At 36.7% G+C, this 19,361-nt stretch overlaps 1 protein-coding gene across 1 annotated transcript in view; it reads left to right on the forward strand.

Moving 5' to 3' along the window:
• Positions 1–9,055: 9,055 nt before the first annotated feature.
• The window catches only part of PRR16 (proline rich 16), a 166,144-nt gene continuing 155,838 nt past the window's right edge, over positions 9,056–19,361 (forward strand). The window contains exon 1 of the mRNA XM_011358278.1: positions 9,056–9,416. Coding sequence (XP_011356580.1) covers positions 9,258–9,416 — 159 coding nt within the window. The 5' untranslated portion in view covers positions 9,056–9,257. The remainder of the gene's footprint in view (positions 9,417–19,361) is intronic.

The following is a 19,361-nucleotide window of genomic DNA, read 5'->3' on the forward strand; positions in this document are numbered from 1 at the left end:
ATAGGATAGACATTTCAATTCCAAAAGAGAAAAAGAAATAGGAAAGAAGGAAAGGGTGATGGGTCCCCAGCAAATCCGAAATCTAGCAAAGTGAATTCCAGAAGATCTTAAGGCTCACAAATTATCCTTATTGATTTAATGCTCAGCCGTCATGCCTTTGTGGCTCTGGTGGGTGGGGTCACACACTCAAAGCTCTGGAATGCCCAGACCCTGCGTTTTTGCAGGGTGGTCTCATCCCCAAGTCTTTGGTTGGAGGCTACTTGGCCTATTAAAACCAAGGTAATGGCCCTGATGATCTCTGAATTGCTTTTGGGGAACTTCTTCCCTTTTCTTGAAGGAGGGTGCATGTTAGCATTCTAATAGCTCTATTATTCCAATCCTGTAGGATCTAAGAAGTCTGACTGCCTTTCTTCATTTTTTTATTCATTTCCCTCCCCTTCAAATTGGCTATTTTCAAATCTATATGATACCATAATATCTCTCTCTCTCTCTCTCTCTCAATCTTTCTCTCTCTCTTCCTTTCTCTTTCTTAGCTTTTTAAATAATTTTTATTTTTTAATTACATTTGACATAGATTATATTAGTTTCAGGTGTACAACATAGTAATTAGACATCTATATAACTTCCAAAATGATCCCCTCCATTAGTCTAGTACCCCTCTGACACTATATATACTTATTATACGCTATATATACTTATTACAATACTATTGACTATATTCCCTATGCTGTACTTTATTAATTTAGTTCAATCACATCCTTGGTGTTCTTTTCTGAGCACATTTTCTTATTTTTTGCAAAATGGTCAGGCTGATAATTTTCCAAATCTTTAAGTTCTGGTTCCTTTTTGCTTAACAATTCCTTCTTCAATTCATCTCTCTCACCTTGCATTGTACTATAAGCAGTCAAGAAGAACCAAACTTGTCTTTGACACTTTGCTTAGAAAGCTCCTCAGTTAAATATTCAATTTCATCTGTCCCAAATTCTGCCTTTTATGTAATAGGAGAACACCAAAATAATTCAGCCAAGTTCTTTGCCACTTTATAACAAGGCTCACCTTTCCTCCAGTTTCCATTAACATGTTTGTTGTTTCAGTTCGAGACCTCAGCAGAATGTCCCATAATGTCAAAATTTCTACCAGTATTCTATTCGTGAGAACTTATGTACTCTCTATAAAGATGAAGGCTTTCTCTCCAGCTCTCCTTTTTACTTTCCCAGTCCTCAGCAGAATCGTCCTAACATCCATAGTCCCGGCATGCACTGCAAACACCCCCAGCCTCTACCCATTACTCAATACCAAAGCTGCTTCCACATTTTCAGGTATCTGTTACAGTAGCGGCCCTCTTCTCAGTACCAAAATCTATCTTTGAATTATCATATTATCCAGTAATCCCATTTCTGTAAATATATCCAAAGGAAGTGATATCAGGATGTTGAAGCGACATCTGTACTCCCATATTTATTGAAGCATTATTCACAAAAGCCAAAATATGGAAACACCCTAAGTGTCCCTCAATGAATTAATGGGTAAAGAAGATGTGTGATTAATATACACGCAAAAAATAATATACAAGGGAATATTACTCAGCCACAATAAAGAAAGAAATCCTGTCATTGGCAACAACTTGGATGAAACTTGAGGGCATTATGCTAAGTGAAATAAGTCAAAGAAAGAAAGACAAATACTGTATGACATCAGTTATACACGGACTCTAAAAGAGCTGAATTCTTAGGAACAGAGAGTAGAGTGGTGGTTATTAGGGGCTGGAGTAGGATGAAATGGGAGATGTTGGCCAAAGAGTATAAAGTTGTAGTTATAAGATGAACAAGTTCTGGAGATCTAAAATACAAGATGGTGATTATAACTAATAATACTGTATTATATATAAGAGAGTAGGCTTTATTCTCACCCCAAAAAGGTAATGGTAGTTATGTGATGGCATGGAGGTATTAGCTAAGCTGTAGTAGTAAAAATTTTGTAATACATCGGTGCATCTAATCAATAAGTTATATGCCTTAAACTTACATGGTGTTATATGTCAGTTATATTTCAATACAACTGGAATGATAGAACAATAAAATCTATCTTAGTCGGCTTGGGCTTCACAAAACAGATTATAGACTAGGTAGCTTAAATAAGTGAGATTTATTTTTTCATAGTCTGGAGATTAGGAAATCTAAGATCAAGATGCTGGGCTATTCAGTTTCTGGTGAGAATTCTTTTCCTGGCTTGCAAATGGCTACCTTCCCATAGTGGCCTCATATGGCCTTTCCTTGGTGCATGCTCATAAAAAGAAAGATCTCTCTCTCTCTCTCTCTCTTCTGTTTTATAAGGCCACTAATGCTATTATGAAGCTCCACCTTTATTAACTAATCTAACCCTAATTACCCCCCAACAGCCCCATCTCTAAATATCATCACTTTGGGAGTTGAGACTTCAACATATAATTTTTTGGGGGGGACATAACCTTCAGTTCATAATAATATATCCTTGAGGCATAGTTGAGGCATAGGCCACAGCTTATGGACATTTGGTGAGAGAGAGGGGGGCAAAAAGTGGAAGTAGCATGCCAATTATATAGAATAGTAGTTTCCTTATGGACCCCAATTATTGTGTCCAGGTCCACCGACTCAGAATGACAGGGTAACTAAGTCCTTATTCTTCATCATTACACAGAATATTGTAGATTGCTTGCAGAGTGGGGTCATTGCATCCTGGATCCCAGATCAGGGACTAAAACTGCATGCTCTGTCTGGCTCTACACAGTGGATAATATTGGTGGCCGCTTTACACCTGGCAAGGCATGGTTTTATATTTCTGAAGGCCAGGCCTTTACTTAAGCAGAGAGAGGTACAATCTTTGCCAACCTCTGTGTCCTCTGATTTTATTAAAACAAATAATGGCTAACCCTTATTCACTTTCTTGGGGGAAAAAATAATGATCCTGAAATTTAATAAGGACAGGATCCTTCAGTATCTACTAAAATTAATCGGACACATGAGTAATTGAGAAGGACTTTCATTTATTCTGGTGCTAGTAGGGTGTATTGTGTTCTACTAAATGATCAAGTTTTCCTTGATTATAGCCGAATTGCCTTCCAGGGAAAGACACTGTTATGCTGTTAAACTGTGCAGACTGGCAATCAGATTTTCTTTTCACTTGGCCCACAGTTTGAAGCTGAGAGGTAGAATGAGATGTCAGGCACAGGTCCCAAGGTTTCAGAATGAGTGGAAACTCCTGAGAACTTGGATGAAAGAAAGTAATTATTTCAGTATTGCTTACACATGTGATGGGGTAGTTCAGAAGATCTGGGCTGGGTGAGGTCTTTAGAAATGGGAATGGATGAGGTAGTTGGTAGTTCTTGGTATGTGTAAACTGTCAAATTTAAGACTTGAGTGAAGCTAGCTTTGAAAATCAAAAACAATTCAAAATTGCCAGTCTATAACTGTGAGAAGTAAGGTACATAATCTAACCTAAAGGCTATATGGTGGATATCTATTATTTTTCCCAAGGTCACATCCCTTTTGAAGGCCACACGTGTAGGCAACTTGATCCAAATTGGGTACATTATTATATTTCCTCACCACCAGTTACTGACCCAAGTAGAACAATTGCTAACTTATATGATATCTTTCTTTGTGTGAATTTGAAAACTATTTTGCTTATTGAAAACACTTTACTTCCATATATCTAAAAATTATAATATGCAGATTTGGGTGGAATAACTCTTTTTACTGTCACCTGCTGGAAAATCATGGTAATAAATACAGAGGACTCTTGCCCAACTGGGAGCTAGGGATGCTGACCTCCCTCGCAGTCAAAAATCCATGGTGTATAACTTTTGACTCTACTGTTAGCCTTTTGCATACTGAGAAACAACCAACCGTGGATGGAAAACAGTATTTTCCATCTTTATTGAGAGAATACGCAGCTGGGAATTTGAAGTTAGGAATGTGAGAATACTTTTTTAAATATGCAGTTGGTAAAATTGTGAGTGTGAAACGCACAGACATAAAAGGCCAGCTGTATTTATTGAAAAAAATCTAAGTGGAACTATGCACAGTTCAAATCCATGTTGTTCAAGGGTCAATTATATACAAATGTATAACTTTTCTATAAGAATGCACAATTATAGTAGCCACTTTTCACCCAACTCAGTCACAGTGATTGGCTGAGGTGTGTGTCCATAACCTAAGCTATACCGATCAAAACCTCTTCTGGGAGCTTGCTGTTAAGATCTCTTTCTTTTCTAGTTGCAAAGTTGTGAAGATGTGATCCAGAGACCAAAGTTTAAATTTATGGAGAAAGTGTCCTAAGAGAAGGAAGCCAATCCACAAAAAGAGGGTGGGATACAGGAACAGATAAAATAGTCCTATTGATCCTAGACTTTCTGGCTCCGATTCTTCATGAAGATATTTCTATCCTAGCCTTTCTATGGTCCAGCTACGAGATAATTTCCTTTGTTAATTTAAACAAAAATTCAGTTTCTGTCTTATGGATAAAAGGCAAAAAAAAGTCAAGTATATATTGACTTTGGAAGTCAAATAAATTGACTACAGTTGGAAAAGAGGGCAAGAAAAGATACTATGAGGTAATCTCACTTTATATTAGGGTCATGAGTGGAATTATCTAATTGTTCCTGCTGAGACTATGTTTTGCTAAACCTAGTGATGTTTAGATGCTTGCCTAGAGTAGCCATTTAAAAAATATTTGTTGAAGAATCCAATTTGGTGAGGGATCCAATATCCTTACAGAATAAATTTGGTTATTTTCTCCTTTTAAAATGTATATTTGTTGAAGTAAATTAATTTCAAACCATACAAAATAGGCAGCATTTCATTTATTCATTTATTTGTCAAGTATTTATTGAGCAACTATTTTGCAAAAGACACAGTTCTAATTAGTCAGAATACTACAATAAGTATTTGTATTTAAACTTCCAGATCAAATATTTTTAAACCAATATACGTCAATAGTAGATAGCCATCATGGCAAAAGCAGTTGATACATAAAAGGGAAACATTGTTCAGACAAATGAAGACCACTCCATGAAAACTAGGAATTAACATAGGGTCCTAGCTCCCAATTTTTATTCCCTAGATGTGAAACATCGGATATATCATTCAATCTCCTAAGGCCTTAATTTCTCATCTATAACACAAAGCAATATAACTAGATTATCTTTAAGGCTTATTCTGGCTAAAAAGAAACCTAAAATTTTTCTTTAAATCTCTCCAACCAGCAGTTTTCAGAATATAGTCCTCTTCCAGCAGCCAAGAAACTAGTTAAAATGCAAATTTCAGACTTCACCCCAGACATATTGGATCAGATACCCTGGGGTGGGGTCCAAAAATCTGTTTTAACAAGCTCTAATGCATGCCAAAGTTTGAGAATCACTGCCTGGACCTATGCAATATTTAATAGTGTGTGTGTGTACATATACATATACATACATATATATATATATATATATATACACATATATATATATATATATATATATATACTTTTCTAATTTTTCTCTGCTGCGTTTCATTAACAACATTTTCTCTTCAAAACTCCCATGTCCTTCTCTACTACTCTCCACCCCTATCCCCTAGTGAAACCTGTTTTGGTCAGACAAAGCTATTTTTCTTTTTTTTTTTTTCTTCTTCCTCCTCTTCTTCCTCTTCCTCCTCCTTTTTCATGTTTTCAAATATCTCTAAAAACCTTATTGAATTTTACCATCAAAAATGAATTTACATACAATAAAAGAAAGAACATCAAAAGTCTCCATTAAGAATAATGTTATATTCTGTTTTTCATCCTTTTATTGAGAACCGATAAGTATTATTAGGATAGCATGTCAATAAGAGCCACTGTCAACAAAAAGGGGCAATACTTTGGGAATATTCTCGAGCTTTGTTAATTAAAAATTATGTCTGTATTGTAGCATTTTCTTATGCAGGATATTAGGGATTGATTGCAGTATATTAGCCACATACACACACACACGAATACCGACAAGTGCTTGTAACTAAAAAAGCAGTCAGTAGATGATCTTCTATAATTATCTAATCTTTCCTGCCACAAAACTCAGAAAAATGATAAAGAGGCAGAAAGAATAAAATGTTGGGTGCACAATCACTTGTATACCTGAGACCTTCCTTTTCTATTTAGAAATCTGTTATTCTCAGTTTATAAATGATATGGTTTGAGTATGTACCTGTTTGTACCTAGCATTAGTACATAAATAAATTTATGAACAGATTCATCAGAAATTTTATTGTCACTTTTGCTATTTTGTCTTCATAACTGGGATTTAAAACATCATATATACTCAGTTGTGAGAGTTCAGGATGAGCCAAAGGAATAATGATTTTTCCATAAGAGTAATACAAAAATATGGAGTAAATAAACTTTATTTATATCCATGTGTCTTTTCCATTCTGCCTCCTTCTCCTCAATATTTTTAACTCTCTTTGTAAATTTTTCTGCTTTAGGAATATTTTACCTATGACTAGAAGACAGTGGTAGCTACCACTGCTAGGGGTTCTACTAGTTTTTTATTTTTTATTTTTTTATTAAAGTTATTAGGGTGACATTGGTTAATAAAATCAAATAGTTTTCAAGTGTACATTTCAATAATACAGCATATGTTTATTGCATTATATGTTCACCACCCAAAGTTAAATTTCCTTCTGCCACCAAATATTTGATTCTCTTTACCCCATCTACTGTCCTCTCCCCTCTTCCCTCTGATAACCACTAATCCCTTGTCCCCACCCATGAGTCTGTCTGTCATGTTTGTTTAATACTTTTAGTTATATATCCCACATATGAGTGAAATTATATGGTTCTCAACTTCTTCTGTCTGTCTTAAAAGCCAATTTTAACTTTCCCCTTTCAGTATCTATATACTGTATTTAGATATAGATAGATAATAACCATTACGTAAGTGTAAATTGTGATGTGGGTATGAATGGTGTGCTTTAGAGTAATACTACAATTCAATTTTGAGCAAGAATAGCTTGGTTTATTAATAACAATGAATATCATAGGAAAACAAATTGTTTTTTAATCTTCAGTGAAAGAGCTTAAGAGTCTAATGGACATATTCTTATAAAAGTGTTATATTGTCAATGGGAAGGAAAATATCACTTTCTTCCCTCTTCTCCAATATTCTTCCCTAAAATCATTATACTCTGAGTTTTTGGGACTTCGATATTCACTTGCCTACTATTAAGTCAAAAATTAAAATCTAGAAGAGCACCACCTTTTCTTTTTTCTCATATTATCTCCTTTCATTTCTGACCATTTATCTTTATTCAGATATGAAATGAGAATATCACTAAAGATCAGGAATTTCTTGTGTGGGAGTTTGTATACATGATATTATTTTTACTGTTACATTTTTATAAAATAAAGAACCTGCAGAGCTGAAAGAACTTTAAAAATCTATTCTCCCAACCTCAGAGAACTCAAGCATATTACTCATTTAAAACTTCTAATTATTTCTTCTCTTTTCTCCTCTCCAAAGTGCTTACTGTACACTGGTTCTTTTATTCTTTATTTTAATTCTCTTCCAGCAGCCTCTGTTTTCCAACTTTCTTTTATTTCTGCTGATTTTTTTCAATGTAGTTTTCAATGCTGTTATTCTTTTGACACCACTTCTAATTTTCTATTTTTAATTCTGTCATCTCTTTTTTTTCTTTCACATTCCAAATATGACTTCCAAAGGTTTCATCAAACTTTATTCAGAATGAAGAGAGTGACGGATTATGAGGAGCTTAAGGATCTGAGAAGAAGAGAGCTGCCAAGATTTTCCTCATGTAATAGAAGCATGTTGGATAGACCTGGGGGTTGTGAGAAGCAAGAAATAGAGAGCCCTGGTAAGGCATGACTAAAATGGGAAGCCTATTAAAATAATGATTTGGAGTAGTGTGTACTGAAGAAAATGAAGTATACCAGCCTGTCAGGTCAGTAGCTAATAGCCCATGGGTTTGCTACAAAGGAAATTAAAACTTTAGCTAATAAGAATGGTAGCCACCTACTGAGAATGAAGTCAAAGCCTTCCTATTAACTCCTCTCCTTGCCTCCTTTGGACAAAACAGTCAGAAAGTTATTTCTTATTTATTTAGTGACACGAAATTTGAAATGGAGGCAAGAAAAAAGAGGAAAAACAGAAAAAGAAAAAAAAAGTTGGAGGCAAACTCTTATTCAGCTCCCTTAAGAGGAGAGCTAGACAGGGTATTTTTTTCCCTTTAGCCAAAATATATACATCAGCATAGGCCACGGAAAAAAGGAAGGACACTTAAAAAAGAAAAGAAAAGAGAGAGAGAAAAAAAAAACAGAAAGGAAAAGAAAAAAGGCGCTGTCCCAGATAAGTACAGCCAAGATGACTCAGTCTTCGAGGGGAGGGGGAGGGGAGGATTTTTGGTGTGGGGACTTCAAATTAGTAAATCCGCTTTTAGTTTTGTGGAATCAGCAAGATTATGCAACCTCTTTCAGAAACATTTATTTCACGATTCCGGGGGTGAGGGGTCGCGATTTACGCACATTTCTTTTCTTTTTTTTTTTTCCTGCAGAAGTAAGAACACCTGTGTTTAACTCGTAGTCAAGTCACTTTGGGAATGATTGAAGGTTTTCTGGACATACTGGATAAACATTTAGGGTTGCTTTACTGACCCTAAATTCAACTCCTGACCGGACCGTGGTTCTCTCTGAATTGACGAGAAAGCGTGATGGGTATCCAGATCTCTGCTAGCGGTGAAATAGAAGGAATCCGGGCTAGTTGTGAGAAGACATACAGCAGGCTGCAATGATGAGAGCATTTCAGGATCAAGACAGAGGGGTGGGCAGGACACGAACTTGTCTCCCTGCTCCCTGATGCCCAGGTGTTCTGGAAGAGATCCCGGAGGGAAGTGCCGCGGGAACTGCAGCTGACAGCCCCAGGCACCGCAGCCGGCCACCCTCTGGGCGGGCGGGGAGCGAGCGCGTGTGTGCGCGAGAGCGGCGTGCGGCGGCAGGAGGAGGCGCAGGCGCGCTGCTTGCCCGTCTGCAGCCCCGCGCCGAGCGCCGCGTCTGGGGGAGTTGATGGCAGCACCACAGTGCGGCCGCCCGGCGGAGCACCGAGCGCAGCCACCCGCCGCTGCCCAGGGAGCGTCCAGGATGTGGAGGGATCCGGGCGGCAGCGGCCGCAGCAGCGCCGGGGACCAGGGCGCGCAGCAGCCTCCGCTCGCCCGCCTGTGCTGACCTGCCTCGTTTGGCCCCAAAGAATGTCAGCCAAGTCCAAGGGGACCCCGTCCTCGTCCTCTCCTGCCGAGGGACCGGCGGCAGCCTCCAAAACCAAGGTGAAGGAACAGATCAAGATAATCGTAGAGGATCTGGAATTAGTCCTGGGCGACCTGAAGGACGTGGCCAAGGAACTTAAGGAGGTGAGAGGCGCAGGGGTGGGGAAGGAGTTCGTCGCCTTTCGCCCCCTTGGGGTTCTCGGTCGGGTTTTTACTGGGGACCGCCAGATTTCTTAACTCCTAGGAAACTATAGTAAGACGCCTGCAGACGGACTTTCATTGCTACTGCGACTCCACAGAAGAGTTGTTGCACTTTTTTTTTTAATCAGGAAGAAATCAACTAGTGTTTTAATCGATGGACCTGGAATGGTGGGAGGGGTGAGCGCGTGCGTGTCTCTGAAGCTGTGTGTGTGTGTGTGTGTGTGTGTGTGTGTGTGTGTGTGTGTGATGTCGGGGTAACGGAGGGGTGTGTAGACAGAGGAAGAAATGAGCAGCCCGGCCAGAGAGTGCAAGATGCTTCTTTCCTGCCCTCCTGCACCCCCAGACCCTTTGGCAAGCCGCTCTTTGCCAAAGAGCAGCCTCCCCAAGCCAGGGCTTAAGGGGGTCCGGGGTCCGGGTTCCGGGCCCTGGGCCAGGCGGGGGAGGGCAGTCTGGAAGAAGCTCGGTTCCAGCTCTCCTCCCCGAGTTCCGAGCCCCGCTGAAACCGGGTTGCTGGGAGGAGAGCCCAGACTTGAGGATGAAGAGGAGTCTGGGACTTTCTCACTTTCGCAGTTCCTGAGGCATCCCCTGCTCTCCAATGTCGCTCCCAATAACTCCGCCCCCCCCGCCCCCTTCCTCCCAGCTTGTCGCCACTTGGCATTGAACCTGGGAATCAGGGTGCGTCGGTGTGTTTGTGTGTTGTGCGTGCGCCAGGGTCTTGCCACTTGCGTCCTGGCTCTTAGGAACCGGGACCGTTTTGGTTCAGTTCCGCTCCCCTTCCAACCACTTCTGCCCTCCCACACCCTCACCCCCGCCCCGTGATCCGGATAGAAAGAAACGGAGGCAGTATCTGGGCTGGGGCTGCGTAACTCCGGCGCCCGCTCTAAGCCGGGGCGAAGACCCGCTTGCAGGGCGGGGGGGTAGGGGGCGGGGGAGAGTCTCCCGCGAGCCCGGCGGGCAGCTGGTGGAGTCGCGGAGCTGGTGGTAGAGTCCGAGCCCGCTGTTGTGCTACCGAATGGGTGCTGGTGCGGTTCTCAGTCAGCGTCCACACCCGCGGTTGCTGGAGATCTAAGACTGTAACTTCTTAGGTGATGATAGCCAGATGGGAAGGGAAGGGGTGGGGCTTAGTCTAAATCCAAAATCGTAATCTTGTTTCTGAGGCCGAGTGGAAGGAAATTGAGGGTAGTTTGGGTGTCTGGCCTCTAGAGATTAACCTCCTCTATCAAGTTTCCAATCCGAATATGAGGAAAGAGTCACTCTGCCCTTCCTCTTCCGCTCCCCATTACCTCTGTGACCTGCTCTCCGTGTTTGTTACCAAATGCAAGTCAGTTAAAATGGCCCATTCATTAGCAGAGTTCTTTTTGCCAATGGCAAATGCCATTCCTGTAGTTTGCTCCACAGACAGAATATAATCACTACTGAGGTCCTGAGAGTGGAGATTGATATAGATGATAGATGTGAGGATAAAACTTGTTCATGTTTGCAGGGCTTCTCTAGGATCATTGTTTCACAACTGGTTGACAGATGGCGAGGTTAGGCATCGAAATTCAAGTCTAAAGATGCTGTAGTTTCTTTGTTATCCTTTCATTTGACATTTTTGGCAGGCTGTGTTTTCATCTGAAACATTATGGCGTTGTAAAAAATGAACAAATTTGGGCATGTTCCTTTTGGCAGAATTGTGCTTTATAGTTGTTGATGTTTCCAAGGTGGGGGATGTGGGAAAACCTACATCAGCACAGTAACTGTGTTTACTGTCTTAGCCAGGAGGCTGAGAGTAAAAGAAAGGTAGTCAATCAAAACTGCATCTATGGGCACATCCTTCCTTATGATGTGTCACTCCACTCCCTACTTGAGACAGAATAAATGACAAGAAACTGTACATGGTCCTGATGCTGCTTTGCATCATTGTTCTGTAAACATTTGGAGACTAGTGAAACTTTTAACCTCTCTGTGACTCTTGGTTAGAATCTCAAGAAAAATCAGATAGTCGGTGAATGACTCTTTTTTTCACTCTTTCTGTGTCTTCATTTACTGGAGAATATTTAAAGAAAAAAGATTATGTAGAAGGAATGGAAAAGCATAGATAATGTACAAGCAAGTAAATGAAAGGAACTGTCTTCTAAACAGATCTAGAGATAAGGTTTATCTTGATGTTTTGAAAGCTTTGATTGGCTGCCAGGGTTTGTTGGGGGTAAAAATCTCACCCCTGAGAGTATAATTTATGTATGATAAATGATGTGATGTGATTGTTAATTACTTTTGTGAGGATATCATCATCCTAGATTTGCACACAGAGTTGTATTATGCTGTGACTGAATCTCAAAACATTGGCTATTTATATAATATGAATGATAGTTATTTTGAGAACAAAATATTTATAGGACATATTTAACCTATGACATCTTGCAGTTGTCCAGCATTTATCTTTTTAAGATAATAAATACTGCACATGTGACTAAACATGTCTTTGATGTAGCTTTGAATGGAGAAATAACTGAAAACTCTGTAAATTACAAATCTTGTTCTCTATACCTATGACTTACAAATGTCACTATAAATTCATCAATTGTTACATCTGATATTCTAGCAGTTTATCGTTGGTATATATTGAATATAAACTGTTATATTTAGAATTATAATCCCTTTATTGGCAATGCCATGCTTTAGGCCTTAATATATTTTGATATAAATTAGCAGAGCTCTTATTAACTTGGAACAGAAATTAGAAATAGCAAAGTGATTATGACTAGATCACTATATTAGTCTCCATATGACACTTATTTTTCTTTTCTGTTTTTTCATTCTATCTAAAGTGCAATATTATTTCTATCTAAAGTGCAATATTATTTTTAATATTCTGTCCTTAATATTTACATATACTCTGCACCAACAATATTGGACTTTTGTTTGAGGTTATTTTGAAATCGCTTTTGTTTTTAGAAGTTTTCCGGGCTTTAGTCATCTGAAAATTCAGTTAGTAGGGTTGATTCGAACATATAGTTGCCTGAAATAGTAATTATTAGTAACAACTCCATTATTATTTTGGTTGTCTTTTATGATTAATTATTTAATTATTATTACTTAATCATTTATAATTGGATTACATATTGGAAGAGGAACAGAATTTCTAGAAAGCTTAAGGGCAGTTTTATTCTGCCTTCAGAATTTAGTAAAACCTCAAATAACTTGACTCATAACAGAAACAACAGAGATCTTTTGATCTTCTGTACTATGATGGAAAAAAAGTATAATTCAGCATATTTATTCAGCACTTACTATGAGCTGGATTACCTTTTTATTGTTACCAAGATGAGTAAAATGAATGAGTTATAGTTTCTGATCTCAGTGAGCTCAAAAGGTAAGTTTGGAATGCATTTATTGTGTCTTTGAACATCAATAGTGTAAAAAGGCATTGCTGCCTTTAGTGGCCACTCTCACTATGATCTAACAGGCTTGGAGAAAGAAAGCAGAATTGAGAATAAGAGTGAGCATAGTAGATTAGTAAACCAATAGTTGCTGTGTTCTTAGTACTATGATAAGCATTTAGTGAAGAGAGTAGAAGCTTTAAAAAGATAGTAAGATATGAATTTTAAGAAACTTATAGTTTGTTCAGATTGTCATGATTAACACCAATGGACTAATGCCATATATAGGATATTCCAAGTGTTACAACTAAATATTGGAGATTTTTATGAAGAATAAATTATTTGGGGAAATTAAGAGTCAAAAAGGAAGATTTTGGATCTTTGTTTGAGATGTGAATAATATTTGAAGAGGTAGAAGGAGAAGGAATTACCAGGAAATAGCATTGTAGCACAAAATTAATCTAAGTTACTTTTTTCTACAATTGAAAAAAACTTAAATAGTGATGAAACTCTAGAGCTTTAGGGATAAAATTAACTATTACTGGTTTTTAGGTTTGGGGTGATTCATTTTTAGAAATGTAGAAAAAAGAGCTATTACTTTTTAAAAATAGTTCTCAAATAATTTGACATCTCTAGGTTACCTGTTCTTTTACGGAAATCTCACTGGTGAACTGTTTTGCATCAAATGTTGGTGTTTATATGGGATCACTGATCTTGTTAGAGACTGTAGTATGTAATAAGCAGCCCTTTTTTGGAAACAAATTCATTGCTGCTTTAGGTGAATTCTCTTTTAGTTTAGACTGATTATAAACTTGAACATTTTTCACAGTCTTTTAATTTATGATTTTAAGTAACAAGGCTTCTCTATGGGATATACACACACAAACAGTGAGATTTTTTTGTTTTTATTTTGATTGTTACTAAGCCTTGTGAGTAGACATTATTCTCATGTAGGAACCAGGGAACCAGTTAAGATGAGTTGTTCTTTCAGTGCCCTGGAATCACTCAGTGATTGGACTACATGGGTGGAAAGGTGTGTTAGCATTGAGACTGTGGATTGGAAAGAACCATGTTTTTTCTTATAACATCATAAACAGAAATAAACTTAAATTTAATTTTGAAAAGTTTGAAAACTCATAGGAAACGATCCACTTGGGGACTGATAAAAACAGAATTAACAATTATCTTCAATGTATTTTTGTTTTTAAATGCATTTCTCTTTTTTAATGGCTTATCTACTTAAGTTCTGTAGTTTATTGCTCTAGGAAATCCTACCAAATATTTTTTGGTTAATGAGGTTGTGCATATAAAATTCATTACTAGAACAAATTATAGAGAATAATCTCTGGAGTATTTTGCAAGTTCTAAAGTCGCGAATGAATGAAATTTCAAAGTTCATTTGATTGTAGAAATAGCTGTACTTTTACTTCTGAATTCAGCAGTCTACCTCCCCAAACTGGAGTATGTTTATCAAATGCTAAAATACTTTTTAATTTTTCTTTTCTTAAGCATGATGGCTTGGCATGTTATTGAAAAAGAATGATTCTGAGAAAATAAGAATAACCAATAAACATCGTTCACAGTCTCTATTTCTAATTCATTATACCATTCAAGACTTAAAGAATTAGCTGATAAGTTCAAGCAGCCTTAAAGTAATAAATAGACGCTTGCTTCACGTGATAGTGAAGTAATAGATAATAAAACCAATTTAATAGGTTCTGTTGTTTCCTAGATTATGGTTTGTTTTTTTTCCCCCACCCTTACTGCTCTGAGGATCTCAGGTATTTAAATCGAAATGTAGCAGGAAAGATAGAAATGCAAGTTTGAGTAAAATATTTTTTTCCAAACAAATTTAACTACAGAACCTGCTATAGAACTATTCATGAAAAATTTCATGGGCAATTTTTGAGAGTTAGGGGGATAAAATTCCATGGACTGCTAATTCAGTTCTGATTGAAATGTACATAACTGACATTCAGTTGAAAATAAAATATTAGAAAACAAAAGGTATTTTTTTCTTTAAAAAATTAAATTTATTTCATTAAGACTTCTTTTTTTTTTTTTACAGAAGTTTTAAGTTCACAGCAAAATTGAGGGAAAGGTACAGAGATTTCCTATATACCTATTTCAATAAATACATAGCCTTCCTATTATCAAAATCTCCCACCAGAGTGGTATGTTTGCTTACAGTTGATGAACCTACATTCACACATCATCATCACCCAAAGTCTATAATTTACATTATAGTTCACGCTTGGTGTTGTACGTTCTATGAGTTTGGAAAAATGTATGACATGTGTTCATCATTACGGTTTCATACAGAGTATTTTTATTGCCCTAATATTCCTCTGTGCTCCACCAATTCATCCCTCTCCCAACCCCAACTCCAACCCCAACCCCAAAGGTAGTAGTTTTTTAAAGAGTAAATTTTATTTTTCTTCTGATTTCAGCAGTAATACGGTATAAGAATACTATAGAAAGTTTTGAAAAATATGAAAATTGTAAAGGCAAAATAATAGTTACCCTTAATGCCACACAGAGATAGATATGTTGAACACCACTTAGCTATATTTTATTTCAGTCTTTTTGTATGAATATTTTTAACATAGTTGAAGTCATACAAAATTATGAAATTATATACAATGTTTTCTGATTTCTTAAATAGTATTGGATTGTAACCATTATATAGATCTGCTCAGTTACTTTATAGTTCCTGTAATATTGGACATTCTATTTCCAAATTTTTGTCGTGGTTAAATGTCACTAAAAAAATGTTTCTGGCATTAAAAATGGCTCAGATGGATAGATTTTCCTATCTGCCTGGTATTCGTCTAAGTGCATGTATTTATATTTAAATTTTCTAATCCTCAAAACAGACATATGAGAAAGAAATTACTGTTATTCCATTTTACAGATAAGAAAACAGAGGCCAGAGATGTTAAGTCATTTGCCCAAGGCCACTTGACTTGTAAGTGGAGAAGTTAGGCTTCAATGTCAGGCATTTTAGTGCTAGAACCTAGGCATTTAAGCACTAAGCTCTGTAACATTTATCTAATTTTATTTTATTTTTTTACATTTTATTAGAAGTCAAGGTGCAAAAGCTTTAAGTTTTCAATCCATAATGCCAAAGTGTCTTCTAGGGAGTTTTTACAAATATTTACACCCAGGTGCAGTATATTTTGTAATACTGTTTCTTAAATTTTGAGAGAACCTAATAAACCTTTTAAGTCTCATTGTGTAGTTTATTATTTCTTTGTGGTAACAATCATTTTTTTTGTGGGTTGCATCCAATTTCGGGCACCAGTATTGAGGCAAAATTAATAATGAATTAATTAGGCCTTACAGTTTGCATTTTCCACATAAATAAGTGCTGTGGTGAATTACTTTTGACCTACTTAATCTTCAACAAAAATGTTGATGAGACTATTACATAGCTTTTTTATATTATGACTTAGAAAATAAAGGCACAACTAATATGGGTGTTTGCTGATACCTAGCATTGTGTGCAGCTATTTCAAATGAATTTAAAGGAATTTGGGAAAATTTTATTCTCTTTTGTTATCAAATTGCCTTAGAAGGGAGATACTATTCTTAAATTTTCTGAGATGTTTAGACTTTGACAGTTTCACTTTTCGCTGTGCTTGATGAATAGAGAAACTTGTAGGATTCTTTACCAGTTACAAAATTATTGAGCTGGATTATTGTGTCCTTTGTATTTTTGTAGCTAGATTTTTCATGTTAATTTTAGTGCTATTGATTGTAAGCTACCCCGTCCTCTCCTCACATATAAAGGAAACAAGAAATGACTTATTCTAAAATAAAATGTTTTTATTTTCCAGTATAATATAGATAAAAATGTTTTTTGTTATATTGAAAGTTAGTTCATTAGAAAGAAAGCCTCTAAATTAAGATTTCCCATAAGATCTGGGGAACTAAAGTCAGCAGTACATCGCTCTGAACAAGAGCCAGAAAGTAACATTAGTTGTTGAGAAAATAGATATATTTAAGTAAATGTCCAAATCAAAGTAGGCTCACAAGGTAGCCTGTCACCTCAGGACAGATGTTGCCTTATAAGTTGTCAACAAAAGGTTGCTGCCACTGACCTAATGCCAACAAGAGCCCACAATCTAAAGTACAACAAAGGAGAAATTTTATTCAGGTAAACAGTTTGCAAACCACGCACGCATAGCATCTGAAAGAAACCAAAGTGCACTCCACAGAAAGAAGGGGAATTGTCTTTTATAGATAAAGTCCCTGCCCTAGTCCCTGATTGGTCCATTTTTATGCAAATGAGGAATCCAAATTTGCAAAGTCTGATTGGTCCAAATACCACTGTCCTGATTGGTTGGAATCGTGTGTTCTAATTGGTTCTTATGGAGCTGCTCTGTTTGGTCAGTAAAGATGTAAATGAGGATGTAGTTGTGCAGTTCCGACTGGATAGGCAAGTCTCAGTCCATTAGTCCAAAGACAGTACCAGGAATTCCTCTGTAAAGATATCGGGAGTATGGTACCAGAGGCTGAAAGCTTTGTAGCTTTTCCCTGAAATGGGGTGTGTGTGAGAGGCCTCTGTCAGCAATGGCTGTTAGACTCGGTTATGAATTTGGGCTGTAAACCTCAAGGAGTCCTTGGCAGATATATTCCTTCTTGAGATACACAAGGGCATGAGCTAATTTTATTTTTGAGAATGAAAGGATGTGCGGATTCCAAAAGAATTAAGCTATCAGACTCCAATTTAGGTAAGAAATATTAATATGGTTAAAACAGAACTTATATTTATGATCTTTGTTTTCCCTCCTCCTGCTTTGCAAATGCTACTTCAGGCTGATGTTTGAGATAAGTGTTTACTTTTAGAATAATTGAAGTGAGTCAAATTATATACCTATGTCCAATACGCCAGTTACTATGGTGTTTGGCACACTATAAATAGTTTTCCAACTACAGATAGCATATGCCATACTAGTCTAGAACAAGCCAATTTGGATGATTTCTAACAGGATTCCTTCTCTAGTACTACATGAAAGCTAACAGAAATAACAAGTGTTTATTTCCCTCTTTCGTAATAACAGATCTTGTCCTAAGATTTCAAACTATGACAGAAAAATAACAGGTTTAATATATATATATATATATATATTTAAATACATATATATATTTATCAGTTAATTTAATTTTCTTCGCACTACAGTGGTTCTTAATTCCCCCCCCCCTCACATACACATACACATCCATAATATCACAGAGCACTTTGAAAGTTTATAAAATTGTGAGTATTTCTCTTGGAACAAAAGCTGGTACAATGTTAAGTCTTTGCACATGTTCAGTGTCTCTTGGATGGGTGAGAATATCCCAGGTGAAGAGATGAAAGTAGTGATTATTTGCCTTTCTTTTCCTTAAAAAAAAAAAAAAACAATAGCTAGTCATTTGAGACCAGCTCCATAATTTTTAAGATCAAAAGTCCTGGCTCTACAAAAAGGAAAAAAAAAATATTGATGGCTGTAATCTGATGGTTTTTATTTCGAGGAGCCAGGGGTAGCTTATCAGATATTTATTTGTCTTAAGAGAGGCCCTGGTAGATGCATTCTCAACATGAGAAGAATATATGTATAATTCACTACTCCAAAAAGTGTGGAATGCTAATGTGCCTAAAGGTTAACTCTCACATTTTTTTATCATGTGTGCCAGAGTACATCGCTATGTAGGACAAAATTTTTCTAGAGCTTATTGTAAATTAAGCATGTTCTCTTTTTAAAACTGGTCCCAGACAGAATTTTTTTCATTTTGTTTTATTTTCTATGTGACGTTAATTCATGAATCAAGAAAGATTGTAAGACATTGTGTCGAAGACTGTAAAGGATGCAAACATGAATAAGCTGAAGGACCTACCCTTGAATAAGCTCACCTCTAGTAGAGTCAACTTTACCTCTAGTAGGGTACAAGAAGTAACTCTAAAGTAATGTAGAATGTATAATATTAAGTTACAGCAAGAATATAAAGATGGAAGAAGCATTCATCTCACTTTCCATTTTAATTGATTTTCTCTGAGTTAATGAATTCTAAACTTTGCTTAATAAGATGTGTGGCTGCTCCTGTTATAATACATCATAGTTTTTGGATATGAGGAGAACAAGCCTTTCAAACTCATGCTGTGTTGCTTTGTTATTCCACATTAGAAGATTTTTCTTAAGGATTATGTTAACGTATTATAAAATTTCAACACGTATTACTAATACTTTTGTGAAACATATCTCTCCCAGTGTTCTCTATTGCCAAAGAAAAATGAATGCATTTGAAAATAATCAGCAGCCAGTATTCTCTTTAAAATTTATTAAAATCATTAATGTTTTACATACATGTGACAGTCAAGCTTTTGTAGGTATAGGATTTCTACATTCTAACTTAATTCTGATAAAACAGCTAAAATTGTGCAGAACTGCTGAAAAGGTTAACTATTGTCTTTTTACTTTTGATGATGTTGATAACACCATAGGGCAAACATAATAAATTGAAAGTAACTTTGTAACTTTAA

Source organism: Pteropus vampyrus, unplaced genomic scaffold (genome assembly GCF_000151845.1).
Source record: "Pteropus vampyrus isolate Shadow unplaced genomic scaffold, Pvam_2.0 Scaffold39, whole genome shotgun sequence".
Taxonomy (NCBI): Eukaryota; Metazoa; Chordata; class Mammalia; order Chiroptera; family Pteropodidae; genus Pteropus; species Pteropus vampyrus.